General features: G+C 48.5%; 1 protein-coding gene across 1 annotated transcript in view; it reads right to left on the bottom strand.

Moving 5' to 3' along the window:
- DKK3 (dickkopf Wnt signaling pathway inhibitor 3) overlaps window positions 1-20,726 on the bottom strand; it is a 46,252-nt gene extending 25,526 nt beyond the window's left edge. Inside the window, exons 1-3 of the mRNA XM_060606021.3 lie at window positions 20,514-20,726; window positions 13,050-13,187; window positions 9,907-9,990 (exon numbers count right to left, since the gene is read on the bottom strand). Of these exons, the coding sequence (XP_060462004.3) occupies window positions 9,907-9,990; window positions 13,050-13,187; window positions 20,514-20,726 (435 nt within the window). The remainder of the gene's footprint in view (window positions 1-9,906; window positions 9,991-13,049; window positions 13,188-20,513) is intronic.
- Window positions 20,727-24,255: the final 3,529 nt, after the last annotated feature.

The following is a 24,255-nucleotide window of genomic DNA, read 5'->3' as shown; positions in this document are numbered from 1 at the left end:
AGATGGCCCCATCCGCAGCCATCATTCCCATGGTTTTCCCTCCAGTCTGCTGGAGCTGTCACCAAGAGCAGACGTTCCTGCCTGACTGGGAGGCCAGCTAAGCTCATCAGATTTGGGGGCCTGACGGTGAGTCCCCTTCCTTACCCAGGTCCCCTCCACTGGCCCTACCTCTGATCCAGAGGAGGACAGGGCATGGCCAGGGCCTCCACTGGCACTGTCCTCTGTCCTTCCTCCCAGGAAAGCCCTCCCTACCACCAGTGGGAATTCAAACACTGCTGCCACCACCACACCCTCTCCCCGGAAGTCAGACACCCCACCTGAGCCCCCGGGAGTCTGTGGTTCCCCCGGCAGGAAAGTGGGAGGCCTGTGGAGCCTCCATGATTCTTCTAGGAGACTCTGTTGGGGGGTCTTGTAAAGGAGGGAGGGGACAGGGCATAGATTAAAAATGGTCAAGAAAATCACATCTTTGGATCCCAGAAATGAATCTCCAAGATGGAGGCTGGCCCTGAATGCAGCCAACCTGGGGCTAGAGGCTGGGGCCAGGGTGGGAATCTCTGGGCAGTGGCGGCAGTTCCACCTCAAAGACATCCCCTGAGGCTGTGGCTGTCACACTGCAGAGGCCACACTGCCTTGACCAAGGGCAGCAGAGGCCAGGAAGTTTTATCCAGCCCTTCTGCTCAGATTGGGCCCTCGAGTCCCCCAGCGCCTGCAGTCGTGGAAACCAAGAGATAAAAAAATGTCCCACCTCATGCCCCCTGGTGGGAATGGACAATAGGTCGGCTGCTGTGGGAAACAGTATGAAGGTTCCTCAAAACATTAAAAACAGAATTACAATATGACCCAGCAATTCCAGTTCTGGGTTGATACCCAAAAGAACTGAAATCAGGGACTCGAAGACAGTATTTGCACAACCCCTGTTCACAGCAGCATATCGGCAATAGCCCAGAGGTGGAAACAACCCAAGTGTCCACTGATGAGTGAATGGAAACAAAATGGCATAAGCATACAACGGGAATATTACTCAACATTACAAAGGAAGGAAATTTTGATACATGCTACAACATGCTAAGTGAAATGAGCCAGTCACCAAAAAAACCAAACTTAAACAAAACAAAAAACAAAAACAAATACTGTATGATACCACTCATAGGAGCTACCTGGAGAAGTCAAATTCCTAAGAGACAGAAAGCAGAAGATTGGGGGTTGGGGTTGGAAGAAAGGATGCCATAGGGAGTTACTGTTTAATGGGTACAGCATTTCAGTTCTGCAAGATGAAAGGATGTCTGGAGATTGGCTGCACAATGGTGTGAATGTACCTACTACTGAGCTATGTACATAAAAATCATTGGGCACGATAAATTTGATGTTGTATGTATTTTACCTTACCACAATTAAAAAAAATGGTCCATTAAGTGTACGGGTTTTGGGAGTTTGGGAATCAAGAAGACATGAGGGATGTGTTTTGTGTTTTTTTTTCTTTTAGTACAGGCTCTGCTTGTACAACTTCTCTGAGCCTCAGTTACTTCATCTGTAAAATGGGGCCAGTAGGTATCTGCCTTGTGTGGTTCCCACGCAGATTAGGTAAGGGGAAGTTGGTCAGATCCTAAGCACAGTGCCTGGCACACAGCCAGGACTCCACAAATGGCAGCTCTTCCCTTCATCATCATCTATTACTATTAGCGTCATTACGGTCATTAGTTATTACTGAGCACTCCATACATCACAGCACCGATGGGGTGGTCTGAACTGTTACCAGGATTTTCCCTGAAAATGAGCAACAGGTGGACTTGGAGGGGGGGGGGTGGTAACTTTCTGGCCACTTTCAGCACCATACGGACTAAATGAGGGAATACGGTGGGATGTTGTGGCCCTTGGTATTATTTTTTTTCCCCCGATGTTACTTTTAAAATAACACAAAGTGGGTTCACGAGCTTTGGGAGTTATTCAGAACAATGCCAAGGGGCAAGGAAGGGCAAAGCCACATATCTTACAGCCAGGATGCAAAGGTCCTATGGTGAATGTCGCTCAGGCTGCTCTGGGGGAGGGTCCTTAGGTCCCAGTAGCAGCAGACAGCCAGACACCTACCTGGGGAGCTCTCCAGCCCCGGACATGCTCGGGCTGCTCAGAAACCACAGAAGTCGGCTTGTTCTGCAGCAGATGCCGTCAGCCTGATGAGATTTCAAGTTCGATCACTGTCATTTAGCTGGCCTGCCTAGTGGCACCAAGCAAAAGCAGACCATTCCATTTCTAAGTAAACGTTTCCAGATTCCAATCTCTGAGGCCGGGCATTTTGTAGGGCACAAGGGATTCAGACCTTGAACTTCACCAGGATTAAGCAAAACTCTGTCCCCACCAATGAACGTTTCCACTAACCAAACCATGTCTTCCTGGTTCTTTCCTCTGGGGATTGTGTGGAGCCTCAATACACTGTATACACAGTACAGGGCATGTCAAACTGTTTCAGATGGAGGATGTTACTAACTCAGCACGTATGTCTAACTCCTTGGCTGGGCTCTTGAAGCCTTTCCTGATCTAATTTCTGCCTCTCCCCAGCCTCATCTGCTGCTCCCCCCAAGCATGCATCCGCTCTGGCTTTCTAAACTATGCAGTGTTCCTCACACGTGGTCTTATTTCCGTAAGCCTCCCTGGCTTTGAACCAAGAATGTTTCTGCAAGGAATGACCTTCCTCCCCACAACTGAGAATTCCTAGACATCATCCAAAATACAGCTCAACTGTCACCTCTTCCGGGAAGCCGGCTGAGAAATGTGAAGGGTCTAAGACTTTACCCTGCTTGCAAAGTGACAAGTGAACCTTCCACGGCTTCATGGATGGCAGCAGAAGACAGGAGACCCCTGGGTCAGAGACAAAGGACCTTACTGCTGACAACACAGAAGTAGTATGAGCTTCATGTCTGTGACGGGTCCCCTTGGCTTCAAGTCCCATGGGGCAACCAACGGGGGCCCAGGTGGGTGCTGTGCATTCAGTGGGTGTGCATCAGAGCTGAGGAATGTCCGGCTTAGAAAACCCAAATCTTTTATAACAGACTGCAGTCAAACCTGCCCTCTGCCCAAGAGGAAGAGCCATCTCTATCTTCCAAGGTTGCTTGCTGTACAAACATCCTTGAAAAGACAGTCTGGAGCAAAAGGGCAATTAGTGCCTCTGTTTATAAAATGAGCACAAATGCCACAGACTATGAAGGACTGTCTCCCAACAAAGTCCTCCCTGGCTACCTGATATGGCAGCTGCACAGTGCTCCCTCCCACCATCCCCTGTACGACCTCTGCCTTAGGAAGAAATATGAATTCATGTTATGACCTGTGTATTTTTTTTTGGTCTACTACCAGCCTGGGTGCTCTCTGAAGTCAGGGACTGTCTTTTCTGTTTATCTGTCAGACACAAAGAAGTGCTCAATAAATGTGCAAATAAATGAATAAGTTGAATAATTAATATTGGGAATTTTGACAGCTGTGGTTTTGGGGTAATCAGATAAGGACAACAAATGTCTGGCATTTACTGACTGCTTACTCTTACGTTGTACACAATGTGTGGCTTTTTTTTTTTTTTTAACCTGGATTATTTTTATCTTATCTGCAGGGCAACACTACATGGAAGGTACTTTCATTAATACCGCTGTACCTGTGGAGAAACTAAGGCTTAGAGCAGTTAAGGCATTTAATCAAAATCACACAGCTCATAAGCCAGAAAGGCCCGCACTTTGAACTGGATCCGCCTGGACCCAAGCCCTTAGCCACCCCACTGAAATGCTTCTCCTACAGGAGGCAACCAAGCATTTGTCTGGAGTGTTTGTGGAGGTGGGGGGAGGAGGAAGGAGGCAATGCTTGTCTTTTCGTGTTCACAGGGGTGAGGGCAGTCACCTGCATGTCACTGTCACCCCCTCCCCAGGGTGACTTGTACACTGAACGCTGGGATAGTTTCCACCAGAACTTCACACCTTCCTAATCTGCCCCACAGTGGGGCAGATGCTTTTTGGTCTCGGGAACAGTCTGGAATGCAAAACTGACCTTGCTCCCTGAAAGGGGGAGTAAGGATGAGATAAATCTGTGGAGCCTCTATTTGCTACAACTTCTAACACTCAGACAGCCATTGCCCTGAACCTACTGGTATCCAAAGAAATAGAAATTAAAAAAAAGGCTCTAGATGATCACCCATTGTTAACACCCACTATAGATGAGGGTTGGTGGAATACAGTCTCAGAAACTGCTAAGAATAAAAGTAGTACAATCTTTCTGGAGGAAAATACGGCACTATCTCTCAAAATGTTACATATGCACACCCTTTGGCTTAGCAGTTTAATTTTTTAAATTTACACAATGAAAATACTTGCAAAATCATTTAAAAACACAGACAGATGTGGGGTTCCTGGGTGGCGCAGTTGGCTAAGCGTCAGACTTCGGCTCAGGTCATGATCTCACGGGTCATGAGTTCGAGCCCCGAGTCGGGCTCTGTGCTGACAGCTCAGAGCCTGGAGCCAGCTTTGGATTCTGTGTCTCCCTCTCTGTCTGCCCCTCCCCTGCTCATGCTCTCTCTCTGTCTCTCAAAAATAAAAAAAAAATGTTAAAAAATTTTTTAAAAATATGTAGACAGATGATTATGGCAAAATTATAAATAATTCATATGCTCCTCTTAAAAACATTTTTAAAATATAGAAATAAAGGAAAAGTCTCTGCAAATTTCAATTCCTCCAGAGATATCTACTATTAATGATTTAGCATATATTTTGCTCAGCTTTTTAGGCATACTTTTCTTTCTAAAAATAAGGTATTTTTATATGCTGTATGTGTAAAGTGTATTTTATATACTTTATATAGTATACACACTGTTCTGCAATTGCTTTTTTCACTTAACATTGAATTGAAGACATCCTTTCATATTAACTTCCATGAAACCTAAATGAAACTCATTTGTGTTAACTTCATAGTATTTTCATGTTGCATGTGGCATCATGTATATTTCATGAATTCCTTCTTGAAGGATACTTAGGTCGAGGAGAGTACAATTTAATACGGCCAGGTTATAGCTCAAAGAGAAATGCCTACTTCTTATTCAAATCCACTCACCCACATCAACTTTATTTGGGACTGTTTATCCATTTCTCAGAATGATCCAGAACTCTTCGATTTTTCCTAAATTTTTTTCCTGCTGTATTAAGGCATGAGGGCCTTAAACTTGGCCAGAAATCACAAAGTCAACTCAAACTATAAATCTAGAAATGCAAACATACCCAGATGTTTGGTTACAGGACTGGAGACCTGCACATTCACACAAGACTATGCTATCACCCTTACAACCCTAAGTCGGCTATTTTCTATAGAAACCAGTATACATCCTGCCAGCTTCCCGGAACTTGTCAGCGCCTGACTGTCACCTATTCTTGTCATTCACTGTGTCCCATCCTTCCTTCAGCGTGTATCCCCAATGCCCAAACCAGACACAAATGACTGGCAAGGACAAGATGGGGGCAGGGTGAGTCAACCTGAGCACAGAGCTTCTGGCAAAGCCCATGACTCAGAGGGTGAGGCAGGCCTCAGAAGAACTTAGCCCCAGGCTTTAAACATCAAAGCAAAGAAGCCAGTGGAGGCCTTTTACACATACCCTCAGCTGCCAAGCAAATTCCATTCTTTTTCCAACAGGTTGCTGGGAACCAGGGGAGAAGCCAATTAGAACCCAGTTTTAATTACTTTTCAATAATAACAAGCCTTACAAAGAGCTTTTATAAACCCTGCCTTCCTAGATTCTCACCCAACTTTGTCAACCAGAGATTATTAGCCCCATTTGATAAATGAAGAAACCGAATCACAGAGGTCAGAATTTGTAAGGGTCAAGGCAGGGTTTGAACCCAGGTTCAGACTACCTTGTTCAGACTTCAATTGGCCTGGACACAGACAGGGAAGGGCTGTATTTCCCGGGACTTGGCCACCCCTGCCTCCCTGCCCAACAGGACTCCCAACAGGAGGCAAGGACTTTGGGAGCTGACCGAGTTTCTCTAACAGACTCATGCCCTGCCCAATGCATTTCTGTTAAAATACACCTCCAGTGACTTGTTATCATGGTGCCCTCAGCAATTCCACTAAATTGATAAGGGCGACTCCAGCATCAAATATCAGGGGATGGGGAGCAAATGAAGCTGGTACCCCACCTGTGTCGACTCTGTGATGAATGAACGGTTGGAAGCAAAGGAGAACCTGAGGCCTAATGGAGAAGGGGGTCATCTAACCTCCTTTCTTCTCTCACATGCTTGGTGGGTCTGTCTCTCAGGGCTTTGAGGTGACCAGATGTTTACCATTCAAGGGGAAACAAACCAACATAAGTCTTCAAAAAGTCCAGCCATGGTTTACCATTCTACTTCCCCAGCCTTCGACACAAAAAACAAAGTACCCTCACAAAAGAGAAGACATTTGGTTTCACACTTGTGGAGAATTCCATTGTCACTGTCCATAGACCACCATCTCTAGTAAAAAAAGGCACTGTCTGCACTGATCATTCTCTGGGACAAGGGAGTCTTGGTCACAAAACTGCTACCATCTGGATGTTTTGGGTAGTGAAATGTACCTGTGGTCTCCTAAGTCTTGAGTGGTATCTTGGAGTTGGCTGTACGTGATTGAATGTGTAGGTTCAAACTAGGTATAGTCAGCTGGAAAAACAAACTCACTCTTCTAGATCATATTCGAATGTGAAAACAGAAAAGACAGCAAATGCATGATGTGCTAAGCTTTGTAGTTGTGAGCCGTATTTTAATGAGAGGACATGTCCCTTCAAAATGGTGCCTTGGCTAATTGGGCGAGATGCTTCATGTTTGGGGACACTGTTCTATAAATAAAAGCTTCTCGTTTATGCATAATGGCTTGTCCGCTCTCTGGCTTCCGGCACGCCACTTTCTTCCTAACCCCTCCGCTCAAAAGTAGCCCAACATCAATCAGCCCACCCACTGGCCCGTGAAGGGAGCCGGGCTGAGGGCTTAGAACAAAAGCCTCACAGAAAGACGTCAGACCCCATCACCATCGCAGGGGCGCTCAGGTGAAATAACAAAACGCTTTCACATCTGAATGTAAAAACAGACCAAGACCTTGCACATACTGGGCTAAATTTTCTAGACAGCCATATAGTATTACTGTCTGTAACTTTCCATGGGCCTCCTTGGGTTACCATACATATTAATACACATTGCAGCATTTGAAGAAAGGAAAATATGGAGTGCACGGTGATTATTTTTAATTGAATTCATCTGGGCGTTTTAAATCCTGAAACTTCAGCCCCTGTTTACAGTATTTGAAGATTTGAACAGCATAGCATTTTGTTCTTTTGAATGGCAAATCTCTCTTTTCCATTTCAGAGAAAGTTTCTTCAGCATGTAATGCATTTCAGGGCCAACTGTAAAAATCATTACATTATGAAACTACGGAACGGGACAGTGGTGACAATGTTCGTCCGTTTGCAAAAATCATTATATTACGAAACTACAGAATGGGACAGCAGTGACAATGTTCGCCCGTTTGTGTCCCTTTGAAGGAAATCTAGTCTTTATGGCTTCCTATTCACTAAAAGGAGTGCCTCGTCTCTGTAAAGATGATGCCCAAGCCCCAGCTCAGTTGTGTTGGGACAATGGTGACCCAGGAACCAAGGAGGAGTTGAATGGAAGAATTCTGTGGGCATTCGATACTAGATCTTGCTTCTCTGACTCTTGAGAAGCCACACCAACAATGAGAGAGGCTCTGTTGTAAGGTACACATGCCACCATTTCTGCCACATGATAGCCCTTCCACAGGTGACTTCAAAAGTCTCCAGTCTGTTCTCTAAAGACCACGGGACTCGCCAGACACCGGCCAGTCAAGTATCCGATGCCCCAAATCTCCCTTCTAGATAAGCAAAGTGGAATTTATTCCCACAGAGAAACTCAAGGAGTTTCTTGAGCAGAAATCAAGAACTGGGTTTCTATGATCTATCCCTTGCTGTCAACCTGCATTCACAAGACTGGTTTGGGATTATACGCTGCACAAGGGCGCTGTGGGTCCTCCATCACAGGATGGACACAGGAGACTGTGCGGGCAGGTGTGGGGATTCTGGGCCTCCCAGCTGGCCCCGGAGCATGGACACACATGGGCATACAAGGCCACGCACACCGGGGGCAGCTGGGAAGTGAGCTCACTGGTGGCGGCACACAAGTGTGGCCCAAGCACATCCTCAGCATCTTCAAGATCTTGTTTCTCCCCGACCCCCCGCACCCCCCGCCACTCTCAGGGCCTCAGTTCCCTTCCCACAGGGCTCAAAACCTGACACATTCACCTCACTTGGAGGGCAAAAGAGGAGGCATGGGGTGGGCCTCTGGCAGGTGTTCATCATAAGGCCCTGGGAAGCTTCCCGGAAAAAGGATGTACCATTGTGCAATAACATGCTTTTTTTTTTTCTTTTTTCTCACACTTGACAACAGAGACATTTTTGCTAGTTCACAGCCCTGAGCGTTCTGTTTCCCCCACCCTTTCTATTGCATGGTTTCTGCTGAGGCTTTCCTTCCCTCAAGGGGCCCCAAACAGAGACCTAAATGTATAACACTCTGAAGCTTTTCCCTCTTGGTACCATGACCACATCCTGTGGCTGTTTGTCTGTTTTTGTTTTCTTTTTTTGTTTCCCTCTCTCTCTTCCCACCTTTGAAGTGCAGCCTCTCTTCCTTCCAGACCGTCCGTCGACCCTATCTTCACTTCAAAGGCTTCTGTGACCAGGGTGACCCAACTCATAAGTGACAAACCCCTGCTTCCAGCCTCCACTGCTAGAGCTCTTTCCACTTCACTACAGAGCTTGCCCCCAGGTCCCTTGAATGGTGGGTCACCATTATCACACACAACCAACTGGACCCCCCAGCCTGAGGTAAATGTCTGAGCACCGTGCCAGAACCAAGCAAAAAGGACCCACCAACTACCAACCACATCAGCACCACCTCCCTAGCTATTGTGGGTACACTGCTACCCTTCCTATGAGAATACCAAAAGAAGTGAAGAAAAATCATTGATCCCCTGTGAAGGCCAGGGATGCGTTCCGCACGTTGGAGGGTAAGAACTTGTGGTTAAAGTCTGTGTCAGGAACCTGGGGACAGACAGGCTGGTTCTTGGGGTCCCCATAGAGGAAGCACATTTTTACCGCTGACCATGTCACATGGCAGTCACCTTGTCTACTCCTCACCAGGCATCTGCATCTGAAGCCAGCCACCTCTCTGAGAAGGTAAAGTACAGGTGAGCCACCTGGGGCCTGGGAGTCTGGAGACCACTGACTCCAACTAGGTCATCTCCCGACCGTGCCCAGGCTTTCCTCCTGTGAAATATGCCCCTTCCAACATTAGGACTATGTGGTTCTATAAAAACCATGCCGCCATTGGACAAAGCAGCAGGCCACTGTGTAGTAGGAACAATCACAAGTGGCCAGAGCATGAGGCCTGGAGAAGGAGGACAGCCCTTTTCCCTTAGACCACGGGCTTCCCTGTGAGGTCTTCTTGCTCTCAAACTGCCTGACCAGGGCTGGGCTTGTAAGAGGCCTGGCCACACCAGAGGTTCTGGGGATTCCAGGTTGGATGCATCAGATCTCATGGCCAGAGCCCCCAATCAATGTACTTGGTACCTCCTTATTCCCTTTCAAGGCTAAAGGGGAGCCATGCAAATACCAACTGAATCTCATTTCCCTGTTGTTCCTGATGCAGAGAGCACTGAGCCAGAGCCTATTACCAGACTGTATCGTTCCGGCCAGAAATGCAGGCATCCGGGCATCTTGGTAGAAAGGACGCAGAAGAGGCAAATGAGAGTCAGCTCCCTTCTGCCCACAGCCTGAAGTCTGGGTCACCCGTCACAAGCTAAACAAAGGTGTGCGCCTCCAGGGTGAGCCCAGGAGAGAGGACAACTCACGTGGCTCCTTTTGGCTTCTTCGTCTCCCACAGACGTGATGACCGTCTCTGAAAAGACCGTCTGTCCAGTCTGGTTGTTGGTGATCTACGGCAGAGCAAGTATAGTGAGCATGCAACAGAAGGAATTCTGGGCACATCCCACAAGCTGGTTTCTTTCTTCCATTTTCTGAAAGCTGGGGCATCTGCCAAAATAGAGAGAATGCCCACTCCCCCTCTCGTTCTGAACTCCACCAGAAGCCGTCAGACAGACGGCCTCCTCTCTGCACCGCGATAAGGAACATAACAGAGTCTACCTCATAGGGTTGCTATGCAGAGCGCTGGGGAGGTCTGTGCAAAGCCCTCAGCACAGAGCCGGTCATCGAGCACATACTCAGCACTGGCTGCTTTTATTGTTCTTGGGGCTCGTCACTTGAAACTCAACGTCAACTTTCTTTTCAACAGTGACAGGTCTGGGTGTCTAATCAAACATCTCTCATGAGAAGCAAGCAGGCTTTACCCACAGCTACCCCCTTCCTGATTCTGGCGAAGTATTTTATCAAGAAAGTGCTTAAGTACAATGGGAGGCTCCCTTATCTGGGGTCTGGATCTGATTCTGTAACCAGCAGCAGGCGCCTCTAAGCTGAGCCCCCCAAATCCTGACAGGCACCGCGGGCCACTCCTGCCCCACCAAAGGCCCTGTCTATCGAACGCTCGTGCTGGTGGTAAAGAGCAGAAAGGATGTCCGCCCAGGAGACGGGAGATCTGTGTTCTTCGAGCCTCGGCTCAGCTACCAACAGCCATCTAGCATGCAACCGGGAACAAGCCACTTCTCTGATTCACAGTGTCCTCATTACTAGGTCATCTGTAAAGCTCCTGCCAGCTCTAATATCACAAGGAGGCTGCATCCAGAACAAAGTGGAAACTCAGCCTAATCTGTCACAGTGGATCCAACTGCCGTCTGAAGAGATATATTTTAATCAACATATATACATATACACATATATATATAACATATAATCAACATATATACATATATGTAATATAACATATAATCAACACACATATATATACCCACATATAAAATTGAGAGCGAGTGTGAGTGGAGGTGGGAGGGGCAGAGGGAGAGAGAGAGAAAATCTTAAGCAGGCTCCACACTCAGCACAGAGCTCGATGAGAGGGTTGATCCCATGACCCTGAGATCATGATCTGAGCCGAAATCAACAGTCAGACGCTCAACTGACTGAGCCACCCAGGCGCCCCTTTAACATTTTTATCTTGATAAATCTCCACTACAGCAAATAGGCAGTGTCTTCTTCCTCTATGCCAGATTTTTGCCAGATTAACTGATGGTATATTTTTAAAAATTCTATGGTTCTATACATGCAGGACTTCTTAAAGTCTTTAGTATATACTAGTGTGCATTTTTCTATCTCTAGGAGGAGAAGTAAGGAAAATGTTTTCAAAATATGTTTCACCACCCCCCAGTCCCTCTTTCGTGAAGCATTGCATAGGACAGGTGCTCCATGGAACCTACTGGAGAACTAGTACGCTGTGCTGATAACATAAATTTACTGGGGAAAAAAAAAGGAATATAAGACCTTGCTGTTGCAAGCACTTTGTAGTTTACAATGATCTCTCATGTACTTTAAACTATTTGCCCCTCATGCTACTGTCACGTATATTCTTGACATACTTACTAGTACGCTGTGCTGATAACATAAATTTACTGGGGAAAAAAAAAGGAATATAAGACCTTGCTGTTGCAAGCACTTTGTAGTTTACAATGATCTCTCATGTACTTTAAACTATTTGCCCCTCATGCTACTGTCACGTATATTCTTGACATACTTATTTCATAAGTATGGTTAGTGAGGGACATAAAATTTAAATAATTTTTCAAAATCATACTAGTTACTGGAAGGACTCACACTTGGGTATTCCAACATCTACAAGAAGCATCCTTAAGTAGCCAAACCTGTTATTGTCAAAAAGAATGACTTAACATTGGTTTTGACAAAGATAAAATAATGACTTTTGGAAACATTCTGCAGTCCTCAGATGAGCAATGCTAAAGGATTTTTTTTTCAGTGAGTGACTCATTCATTTATCTTGGGGTGACGGGGTACACTCTGAAGCTGGGCCCATCAGTAGGCAGCGGGAGAAGAGCCACATAAAGGCTACTTTACGGTCAAGGCAATGGCCCATAAAAATTGACCCCTTTATGCTCTATGACACACAAATGCTATTGTTTCAACCAAGTCATTACCTGGGCCCTTGAACAAAAGTGAGACTCTCTCGTGAGAACCATCAGGCCCTGTGTATATGAGTTTAGATGAGATTAGAGGTCAAGCTCCTTGATGCTAACGATAGGACATCAACTCAACAGCCTCTACAATGACCCTGGATGTCTGCACGCCAGACTCTCTTCAAGAGAAACCAGGCTCACAAGGTTTGCCCTCACAGTCCTGCCTAAGTCACGATGGCGACCTCTCACGCCAAGGCAGGTTAATGCTACGTGCCTTTGGATTTCTGGTGTTTTCTTCCTCAAGTCAGGTAATGAATGAACCTGCTTGCTCTTCATGCCAGACATTAAACCAAGAACACTTAGACATGGGGCAGGCTGGGAAAAACTCTGCTATGGGAGTTTGAATGGATAACCAGCAAATGAAAAGATGTTCAATCTCATGGCAATAGGGGCTTTCCATTCTGAAGATGGAGTGTATCACATTCTGAGTTCCTCCTAAGGAAACAGTGAAGATCTATTCACCAAACATGAACTCTATTTCAACTCTCTACTAAAACATACATTAAAACCTATGAGATAAATTCCTCAAATTCAATACTAGAGACGTACCTCTCTAGACACTTGTTTGCACCCTTTTTTTTTTTCAAATGATAAAAACCCCAGACCATTCCTTTGCAATTGGACTGGCAGGCAGCCTAGAGTTGAATTTATTACTTGAATGCAAAAGCAATTTAGGTTTTTGATATGTACACCACTCTCCCACTTAAACAGCTCCCTTACTCCCTCTGGTTTTTAATCTGTGTTTTACCAACCTTATTCGTATTTTTGGCTTATGGATCAAATTTGTAAACAAGACCTTAGTTCTCTGATGGGACGGGGTGCTACAGAAAGAAGAACGTCCTGGCCCTGGCCACCCTTACCTTGTGAATTTCTCGGTGCACGTGGATGGTATTATTTCCAATCTTGGTTTCTGTGTTGGTCTCATTGTGATAACTGGAAGGTAATTTTGCCACGTTCACCTCTGACGATGTTTTAGCAGCAGCTTCTTCTGCTTCCATCTATTAAATCAATGAACTTAATGAGTAAAATTGTTTTCTCTTGATACAAATCATTCCACTAGAAAAAAAGAAAACCACTTCTCTTTTCCTCTTCTGCAATTACAAATAATGGCAGCAATAGATACCATTAATTGAATACCCACTACAATAAGACACTGCACTAAATGTTTTACATATGTTATAGCCTTAAATCCCACCTCCCTAGGAGATGGGTGTGAATGTACCCATTTTACAAATGGGGAGAGTAAGGCTCAGGGAGACTGGATAACTCTCCAAGACTATCAGTGAAGGACATCACTTATCATCAGGGAAATGCAAACCCAAACCACAATGAGATACCACCTCATAGCTGTCAGAATGGCTAAAACCAAGAACACAAGAAACAACAAGTTGTTGGTGAGGAGGTAGAGAAAAAAAAAGCCTTCATGCAGTGCTGGTGGGAATGCAAACTGGTGCAGTCATGATGGAAAACAGAATGAAGGTTCCCCCAAAAACTGAAAATGGAATTACTGTATGATCCAGTAATTCCACTAGTTACCCGAAGAACACAAAAACACTGATTCGAAAAACTATATGCACCCCTATGTTTACTACAGCATTATTTACAATAGCCAAACTAAGGAAGCAGCCCGAGTGTCCATCGATAGATGAGTGGATAAAGAAGATGTGGTAAGTGAAGTAAGTCATTCAGAGAAAGACAAATACCAGAAGATATCACTCAAATGTGGAATTTAAGAAACAAAACAAAAAAACAAAGACAAAAAAGAGACAAACAAGTGACTCTTAACTATAGAGAACAAACTGGTAGTTACCAGAGGGGAGACGGGTGAGGGGATGGGTGAAACAGTGAACGAAGTGAATTAAGAGTATACTTGGGGCGCCTGGGTGGCTCAGTCGGTTGAGCATCCGACTTCAGCTCAGGTCATGACCTCGTAGTTTGTGAGTTCGAGCCCCGCATTGGGCTCTGTGCTGACAGCTCGGAGCCTGGAGCCTGCTTCGGATTCTGTATCTCCTCCTCTCTCTGCCCCTCCCTGCTCATGCTCTGTCTCTCTGTCTCTCAATAATAAATAAACGTTAAAAAAAAATTTTTTTTAAATGTATACTTATCCCAATGAACACTGAGTGATGTGTAGAATTGTTGAATCACTATATTGTACACCTGAAACCAATATTATACTGTATGTTTACAGAAATTAAAAATAAAAAAATTTGGGGCGCCTGGGTGGCTCAGTAGGTTGAGCATCCGACTTCGGCTCAGTCATGATCTCACAGTTCGTGGGTTCGAGCCCCACGTCAGGCTCTGTGCTGACAGCTCGGAGCCTGGAGCCTGCTTCGGATTCTGTGTCCCCTTCTCTCTCTGCCCCTCCCCCACTTGTGCTCTGTCTCTCTCTGTCTCTCAAAAACAAATGTCAAAAAAATTTAATAAAAAAAAATAAAAAAATTCATTGTAGGATATCCACAAGACACATAAAAAGAAAAAAAAAAAGACTGTCAGGAAAAAGCAGACGTGGGATCTGAGCATGCTTCCATTGAACAGTCTTGGCCCTTGTACACCCGCTGTTGGTGCCCCGTCCATCTCCCCGTGATCTGCATCCAACTCCCTTACGTGCCAACAACCAGCTTTGTCTCTCTCTGGCAGCTCAGTGTGCTCAGCCTGCACAGACCTCAAGCGCTGGGGAGTTAATACCCCAGGAACCATCCTCAATCAGTGAGCCAAAGGCTATGCCGGTAAGTACCCCACCCCCCTCTCCCCGCAAAGAGGCAGAGTCTCTCTGACGCCCAGTGGGACTGAACCCCAGGGGTGCCTCAGTGCCTAGCAGTAACCTGCTCATTAGCACAGTCTCTATTCCTTCTCTTCTCCTCCATCTTACTTTCCCACTTCCTTCTAGTATTTCTGGGATCACTTCCCAAATAAATTATTTGTCCCCAAACCTCTGCTGCAGGGTCTGGTGGTGAGGGGTGGGAAGAGCCAAACATCCCCAAGACAGCCCCTTACCTGATACAGGTAGGGTGACAGCTATGTCTCCTTCCCCACCCAACCTCTTGGGTACAACAGGGACCTTTGTAGAGAGAGGGTCAGCTGACTAGTTCCCAGGGTCTCCCCTCTTTCTGGCTCTTCTTGAACATGTGTTCTTCTCTGGTGTCAGATTTCTTTTTTTTTTTAATGTTTATTTATTTTTGAGAGAGACAGACAAAGAGCGAGTGGGGAGGGGCAGACACACACACACACACACACACACACACACACAGAATCCGAAGCAGGCTCCAGGCTCTGAGCTGTCAGCACAGAGCCCGACGTGGGGCTCAAACCCATGAACCATGAGATCATGACCTGAGCCGAAGTCGGAGGCGCCCCTGGTGTCAGATTTCTGAGGCTGCTGGTCTCAAATCCTCCAGTCTTATGAGCCTCCGTGACACTTATACCAGAGATGTCATTCAACCTGAAGCTGTACCCAATTTCCCCTTGTGCATTTACCACCGTGCCCCACCTCGAGGGAGTAGTTGACAATGTGACCAGTTCATAGCTGACTGGACTCAAAGAAAGGCCAGCTGAGCCAATCTGATACTCTCTCTAGGATTTAAACGAGAGACACAAAGAGAAGTTCTAGTTGGTGGCTGGCAGTTTTCCAACACTGCTATCTTTGACTCTGGGCTATTTTTACTTCTTAAAACTAATCCTCAAAAAGATTCTTCTATTTAAAAAAAAAAATCACTGTCTTCTATTCTCTCATGTACCAATTAAGGCACCTCTTTTCCTGTGTCTCTCAACCACATTTGATGAGCTGGGATGGATACGGGAAAAGAATTGCCATGTCGCGACGTAGCACAAAAACACTGAACTAGAAGCGAGTCTGGTAGACACAAATGAGGACTTGGTCAGCAACTGCTGTGTTTGACCCTGAGAGGATTGCCAAGGTGTCTGAAACTTGATCACTGGGTTCATCATCATCGTGGTCGTTGTCACAATAGACGGCCTCCACGTTTGGGCATCAGCTATGTCTGAGCCAATGCGCCACGCCTTCCCTGCCTCCCTGAGCATTCACAGCAACGCTAGGAGGAAGGTGTTGTTGCCCTCATTCTGCAGATGAAGAACACGAGTGAAGAGAAGTGAAGGGATCTTCCTAAGTCATCACATCACATTGTTAGTAAGCGGCAAAGCTCAGACAGAACTCAGGGCAATCTGACTCCGAATATTGTGACTTGTCCAGTGTGATTCTGCCCTGAGTAGCTTATGCATTTACTGGGGAGATAGCAGAGCCCCACATAAACCACTTTGGGGATGATTATGACAGTTTCTAGAAGCAAGCCAGGGGTTTAAAGAAATGAAAAGAAAGACCTCCAGGAGGAGGAGGAGGGGTGACTGAGCTGGTCTCCAAGAATGGGTTGGATGTGAATGGAAAGGGGCACGACGAGGCAAGGCTGTGGCAGCCTGGACAAGAATGGTGTGTGTTGTTGGCTGGGGCACAGGGTCCACGTTGGGCACAGGATAAAACGGTGGATGATGAAGTAGAGAGGGACTCATGGGCAGATCCAGCTGTCAGCACAGAGCTCAACGTGGGGCGCGAACCTACAAACCATGAGATCATGACCTGAGCCGAGGTCGGACGCTTAAGCAACTGAGTCACCCAGGCGCCCCTTAAATTTTTTTTAAGTGACAGATCCTGGAATGTTTAGTGACAGAAAAGATACACCTGGAAAGAGCAGGAGACTGAAGATGCTAGAGAGGCTATATCCAGAAGCAGAAGGGAATATTTTCATGTTTTTAAAATTCCCGTTGGAACCTGAATCCTCCAGTTTGGCTTTCGAATAATCGACAAGTTACCAAATCTAAAGTTTGCTCCGGGCTGAGCAGAGATTCTTTTTATAAAACCTTCTCCCTCTCAACCAGTGGTTATTTCAATAGAATGAGCTAATAGTTCTCTAATGGCACCATGAACTAAAAGTACAGTTTACAATGGAAATTTCAACCACAACTATTACTGCCACTAGCAAGAGAAACTCAAGCCTACAGCAATAGGAGTTGCTTCATAAAGGAGGAATGTGCATGTTATAAAAAATGGCATTTAGAGCTGGTTGATTCTGTGTGTCGGTTAAAGGGGTATAGCAGGAAAAACTGGGGAGATAAATCGAGGCTTGGTATTGGGGCTCTTCCTCGGAATACCCGAAGTGATTAAGAACATTCTAGAATGTGTCAGTTACAATGAACAGAAGGAAGGGAGGGGAAGAAAGTGGTTTTATCCTCAAAACACACCCATCAGTAACATATAGAATATTAAAACATCAAAATAGGAACAGCCTATATTGAACCATTTGGACGTATGCTTCCCCCAATAATGATCCTACAAGTACAGTTAACTTCATCTTTCCCTTAACAGTAATCAGCAGCTTGGGGTGCCTGGGTGGCTCAGTTGGTTAAGCATCCGACTTCGACTCAGGTCATGATCTCGCAGTTCACGAGTTTGAGCCCCGCGCCAGGCTCTGTGCTGACAGCTCAGAGCCTGAAGCCTGCTTCACATTCTGTGTCTCCCTCTCTCTCTGCCCCCCCCCCCCACTCATGCTCTGTCTCTGTCTCTCTCTCTCTCAAAAATAAACATTAAAAAAAAAAAGTAATCGGCAGCTCGAGTCAGCTGGGATATTTAAAATATCAGGAAATTACTTGAAAGCAGATTCATTATGCAACTATGTAAACAACTAATCCATCTGTCCTGGTCCTTTCCTCAGGGAAGTAAATAGCAACTATCCTGTATTTATGAGATGTGAGGGGCTTTCCGGCAGTCACTTTTATTTTTTTTTAATGTTTACTTATTTTGAGAGAGAGACAGAGACAGAGTCAATGAGTGGGAAAAAGGCAGAGAGAGAGAGAGAGAGAGAGAGAGAGAGAGAGAGAGAATCCCAAGCAGTCTCCATGCTCGGTGCAGAGCCTAACTCGGAGGCTCCATCTCACTACTGGGAGATCATGACCTGAGCCCATGTCAAGAGTGGGCCGCTTAACCGACTGAACTACCCTGCCACCCCTCCGGCAGTCTCTTTTAAAAAAATTAATACTAATAGCCACAATCTATTGAGACTCTATTAAGTATCAGACACTGGTGGTTCTTTGTCATCATCCACGCTGGTACTATTAATATGATGACAATGACAGCCATTTCCTCTTGGGAACCAACAATCTCCCATAACCCTGACCGCAAACTCAGGGGGTGACTTCTATTACACAGTTTTACTTAATCCCATTTTAGACAGCAGACAACTTGCTTTACTTGCATCCTCTCGTTTACATCCCCCCTTAGCCTAACGGAGGCGGGGGGACATTTCCTAAATCCCACCACTAGTAAGTGGCAGAGCTAGGACCAGACAGAGAAAGGTTGATTCCCACGGCCTGTTCTCCTGCCATGCAGGTGTTCAGCCTCTCTCAACCTGTCCTCACTGCCATCGAGGACACTCTCTGGGGAGTGACCACTGAGCAGGACAGAGGTAGCAGCCAGCAGATCTCCTGGTGGCAAACTTCCACCAGCCCACCTTCACAACCCAAGCAGAGGTGCATCTGGAGGGAGGAAGCTGGGGCCCTGGCAGAGCCAATGAGGACAACTCCCATGGAGTAGACAGGCCACTAAGGGCTGCTGGTCCCAAACTGCTCTGATCAATGAGCAGGACTAAAGAGGCCCCTGCTTCTCCCTCATCTCCCTCAGCAAGCGCCACCATCAGAAGACCATGCTGCACAAACAAGTTCACACGGAATAAAAACATGGAGTTGACCTCATCAGTCTCAGTGGGAATCCGTGTGCAACAGGGAAAATCCTGGAACCCAGAGAAGGAAAGCAGATGACCCACCCTGGCACCAGAAGGATCACGAGCTCCATTAATATGAAGGGGCAGAGTAAGAGATGTTAGGGCCCATCTGATTCCCCTCTCCTTTTAATTGTTCCATGTCATGATTCTATTGTCTTCACAGGAAATAGAACGTCTGTCCATGGGTTTTGGAACCTGGCCTGTCCAGTGGATGTTCAGTACAGCTTCCCACACAGCTGCCTCCCAATCCAATGTCCCCTTCACTGCATACTCCATCAGGCTGACTGCTGTGGGAAGGAAGGGGAAATATCCCCAAACTACGCAGATTGTGGGGAGAAAGCAACCTGACCCGTTAGACCAGAGCTAGCATTTAAGGCTCTGTCCAGATGGAATGTAGAGAAATGGGTGGGAAGATGCCTGACACCCCCCGCTCCCGCCCCCGGCCTGGACATCTGGTCTCTTGCTGACTCCTTCACTGGGATGGCTGGCTTCTCTCCAAACACAGGCTACATACAGCCAGAGCCAGGCCGGACAGTGACCATGCCCACCGACCCCAGGCACCAGGGACAGCTCCTAACACCTGGGCTGGGAGGGCTGGGCCAGCTGCACCTCTTGCCCTGACGACAAATGGGTGTTCATCATAGAGGATGCCATCCATAGTGTCTGGACCTGGGAGGTGATGGAAAGAAGAAGCCAGGCAAAGTTTTGCTAAGGTATTTGGTACCTGATAATAACAGTTGCTGTATATTGCCCACCTATTATATGCCAGGTGCCCACACATACCATGGCATTTAGTTCTAACAGGAAACCGAGGTACAGGATGTTAAGGGACTTGCCCAATGTCGCCCTGCTAGTCAGTGGCAGAGGAGAACCTTGAGCCCAAGACTGACTCCAAAGCACTACTGAGGTGGAGGTGGGTTGCCTTCCACATTGCTCTCCCCACGCCCACCCCCACATCTCAAAACGTACACTGCTGGGATTCAGGATTCTGATTTTCCTTCGTTGCCTCACACGGCATTTGGGGAAGCCCAGACAGACCAGCAGCAAAGCTTTCGGGGCTTTTTGTCCTCACGTGGCATCCTAACTATGTCTTGAGAAGATGGCACAAGTTCAGAGCCCCACGTACAAGCTAGAACTTGAGATCCTTGGAGCTTCCTCTGCCTCTCTGCAAAACCACAGCGCTGGAATACCAGGGGCCATGCAAACATCCGCTTACGACAGGGGGGAGGGGACAACTGCACACTTGAAGACAATTGCAGGGTAGTGGCCAGCGGCCTGTAAGCAGGTGGTGACCCCGGCTGCCCCTGGGTGAGCCCAGCCGGAGGCTCTCGGTGAACAGGCCCAGATCCAGATCTTTTGGCAGGAAAGTCAGAATGAGATGGGAGTTGAGATCACCCTGCGCTGCCGCCGAATCACTCCGAATCTGCTGCCCGCTCTTTCCAGCCCCTTCGCGGAACGGAGGAACCCGGCCAGCGCTCCGAGCACTGCTTCCCCCAGCCAGGGGCTATCCCGAGCCGCCCGCCCGCCAGACGCACCCACCTCTTCCACGGCGCTGCGCAGTTTGTGCTGCGTGTCCTCCATCAGCTCCTCAACCTCGCGGAACATCTCGTTGAGTGTGGCCTCCTCCTGCGGGTAGCTGAGAGCCGGGCCGGGCTCGACGGGAGCCGCGGTCGCCGTGGGAGCCGGCGCGGGGGCCGTGGGGACCGCCGCCGCCAGCAGCAGGCACAGCAGGGTGCCCCCGAGCCGCCGCATCTCCGCTCTGCGCCCGCCGCCGCCGCCGCCGCCTGCGTCCCGGAACGCGGTCAGAGGCGCGCCGACCACCCCCACGCCGGCCCCGGCGCCCCGCCCCGCCCTGCACCCCGGCCCGCCCCCGGCGCCCCTCTACCCCCCAGAGTGCCCTCGGGGCGCGGCGCCCCCCGCCCCCACCGCTCCATCCCTTCCGCACCCCCACCCCCTCCTCCAGCACAGGCTGAGCTCTTCCCCGGCCCCCAGGGATGCCCCCCTCCCCGGAGGAGCGACAGAGCCTAGTCCCCAACGCCCGTGGCGCTCCCCCCACACCCCCAATCACGCCCCCGCCGCCCCCGGTTCGAGAACTGCCCCTTCACGACCAGGTCCCAGCGCAGCTCGAGCGCCAAGACCCCACTCCCAGCCCAGCCCTGGGCAGCCCACTCTGGGGCGATCCGAGCGCCCGTCATCACCCTCCCCGCGGGATCGGAACCCGGTCGAGGGCCCAGCCCCTCACCGGTCCAGACGAGACCGAACAGAGCCGCCCCTTCCCCGCCGCAGTCTCTCACGCACCCAACTGGACAGAGCCGCGCTCGGGATGGACCTGCCAGGCCTCGCCGGGACGCCGCCGCGGGCTGCGGGAACTGGAGCGGCGCGGGGGCGGGGAGCGAGCAGGGATGCGGCAGCGCTGGTACCCGGCTAGCCCGCAGCGCGCCCCGCCCTCCAGGCCCCCGCCCCGCGGGAGGGGCCGCCGCCCAGTCCCACGCCATTGGTCGGCCGGGCGACCGCCACCCCGCGCCGCAGGCCTGCCTCCTCGGCCGCGCGAGCCGCCCCTTCCCTGCATCCATTCCTGTCCATTGTCATCCCTGGTCTGGATTCTCGATACAGCTTACGGTAGGCGCGGGGAGGCTGTTCTCCCCGCGTCTCCCTTGCCTTTTCCAAGCCATCCTGTACCCAGCATGCAGGGTAAAGCCCCAGCCCCCCAGCCTGGGGGCCGAGGACCCTCACAGGCTGGCCTTGACACGCCTGCCGTGCTTGACGCCTCACTGCAGCCAAAAAAAAAACCCACTTGTAGCTCCCGGAGTAGGTCGTGAGAATGTGAGCAAGCTCCTCTAGGGCGACACAGCAGAGTGGTTGAGGCCAGACAGCGGCGGCCAGACTGCCTGGTGTGAATCCCAGCTCTGCTCCTTGGGACTTGACCAGTCTGGCCAAGTCACCAGATTTGTCTGCGCTCCGGTTAGTCCAAACGGAAAAAGGAGGTTAGAGTGGCAAGTGGACCTACTAGTTAACAAGCATAACGCGTGCAGAAAAGTGCGGGGCATGTGGTAAGTGGGATATGTTGGCGAATCATCGTGGGAGCAGAACTTTGTTTTATTCACAGCAGTCTCCCCAGCATCTAGCTAACTTCTCCCCATCTTTAAAGAACCAGAAGTCTCTCCAGTGCTCTCCAGGCTCCTCCCCATTTCTCCTCTAGCTCCCCAGCACCATGTGCTGTCCCATTGCCCCAGCCTTGCCATGGTCTGTCTGGTCACTGGCCCATTCCCCCCCCCCCCCCCCCGCCCCCTCCGCAGTGACCAGGAGCCCTTGGGAAGCAGAGAATGACTTGCTCACCTTTGTGTCACTAGGGCCACAGCCATAATACACACTTGGCCCCTGAGAAATGGATGGGCTCATTAGTATAACAATAACTATTAGTATTTTGATAAAGCGATACCATTACTGAGTGCTGTGTGCCAGGAACACAAATTAACTGATTTAATTCTGAGGTTGGTACTACTGCTTCTATTCCCATTTTACTAATAAGGAAACTTTTGGGGAGCCCGGGTGGCTCAGTCAGTTGAGCATCCGACTCTTGGTTTCAGCTCAGGTCATGATCTCACAGTTCATGAGTTCGAGCCCCACACTGGGCTCTGTGCTGACACTGTGGAGCCTGCTTGGGATTCTCTCTCCCTCCCTCTCTCTGCCCCTCCCCTGCTCGTGATGTGTCTGTGTCTCTCAAAATAAATAAAATAAAAACTTTTAAAAAAATAAGGAAACTTTTCTAAGGCCAGGTAGCTAGTAAGTGGTCGAACCCAGGAATCTGGCTTCAGAGTCTTCACCCCCTCGCTGCCAAACTCCTCTGCTATAAACTGCCCAGGTGGTGTTAGAGCTGACTTGGGAGTATACAATGAAATATTCTGTAGGTGACTACTTGGAAAACGTGTGTTTGAACACGAAGAAATTCAGGACATGCCACCCCAAATATGTCACTTTGGCATACTGATTTTTTAAATGTTTATTTATTTATTTTGAGAAAGAGTGAGAGAGACAGAGCATGAACGGGGAAGGGGCAGAGAGAGAGGGAGACACAGAATTTGAGGCCAGCTCTAGGCTCCGAGCTGTCAGCACAGAGCCCGACTCGGGGCTCAAACTCACAGACTGTGAGATCATGACCTGAGCCGAGAGGTGCCCCTGGCATACTGATTATTTTGAGCTGAAGGCACTTGAGAAATAGCAGATGCAGGAAAGGCTCTCAGACGTCCCCTTTCCTACCTAGAAACACCATGAAATTCCCTATGAGAGAGGTGCCTTCCCTGTACCAGCAAGAGAAGAATGTCCTTATCACTAAGTAGGTACTGGGAACCAATGTCAAAATGGATCTGTACAAACAAATTTACTAAGATGACCCTTACTTTCCACCAGCTTTCCCCCCACCCCAGATCTAGTCGCTACCCCACAATTTACCATCTCAAGCCCAGAGCCCTTTGCCCTGTCATTTCTTCACAAAGTTATTGTTTCTTTGTCTAAAACATCTATAAGCTTTCTGCTCTGGTCACTTCCCTGGGTCCTCATTTTCTTGTGAAGGCTCCCAGGTTCACATGGAATTTTAGTACAATTTGTCCACTTTTCTCCTCTTAGTCTGCCTTATGTCAGTTTAGTTCTTAGGCCCAGCTGGAGACCCTACAAAGGTAGAAGAGAAATTGTTCCTCCCCTACAGGGCCCACGGCCTCTTTGTAGTATTCATTCACTTGGGTCCACAAGCAGAGTGTCGAGTGGGGAGAAAGCATATCCGAGGCCTTCATGGCACCAGGCATTGTACACGCCCCAAGTCCATAGTGAGGGCAGGAGACTCAGAGAAGTTACGCCATTCCCTCAAAGCCAGACAGCAAGCGAGGGGTGGTCTGGAAGGAGACCTGGATGTGCTCTTCCGCCTTATTTCTCGTGACTGCGTTTCTCTGTAGAACTTTCCACATCACCATTTGTTGCAAAGATGAGGCTTCTAGCTATGTTCTCTTCAGGTACTGAACCTCTGGGCTGGGCCCTGCTGAACATCCAGGGAAAGCCCCTTCCCCCAGCATCCACTACTCTATCCTCTAGATATGTGGCACCTTACCTATTCATTAGCTTTCTGGGGGTGGCTGAGCCCATGCTGAGCCCTTGGTTGGAGCCAAGTCTTCAGACGCACTACCTTGCCACTTGAGGTGCACTCGCTAGGAAGAAACTAAAGCAGGACTGCAGGCTGCGGCCAGGGGGCGCACTGGGGCCAAGCTGAGAGCTGCCATGGTGCAGATTTACA

The sequence above is a fragment of the Panthera onca genome, chromosome D1, assembly GCF_046562875.1.
Source record: "Panthera onca isolate mPanOnc1 chromosome D1, mPanOnc1 haplotype 2, whole genome shotgun sequence".
NCBI lineage: Eukaryota > Metazoa > Chordata > Mammalia > Carnivora > Felidae > Panthera > Panthera onca.
Note: the sequence above shows the minus strand (reverse complement) of the source record. Positions and strands in the feature narration are given on the sequence as shown.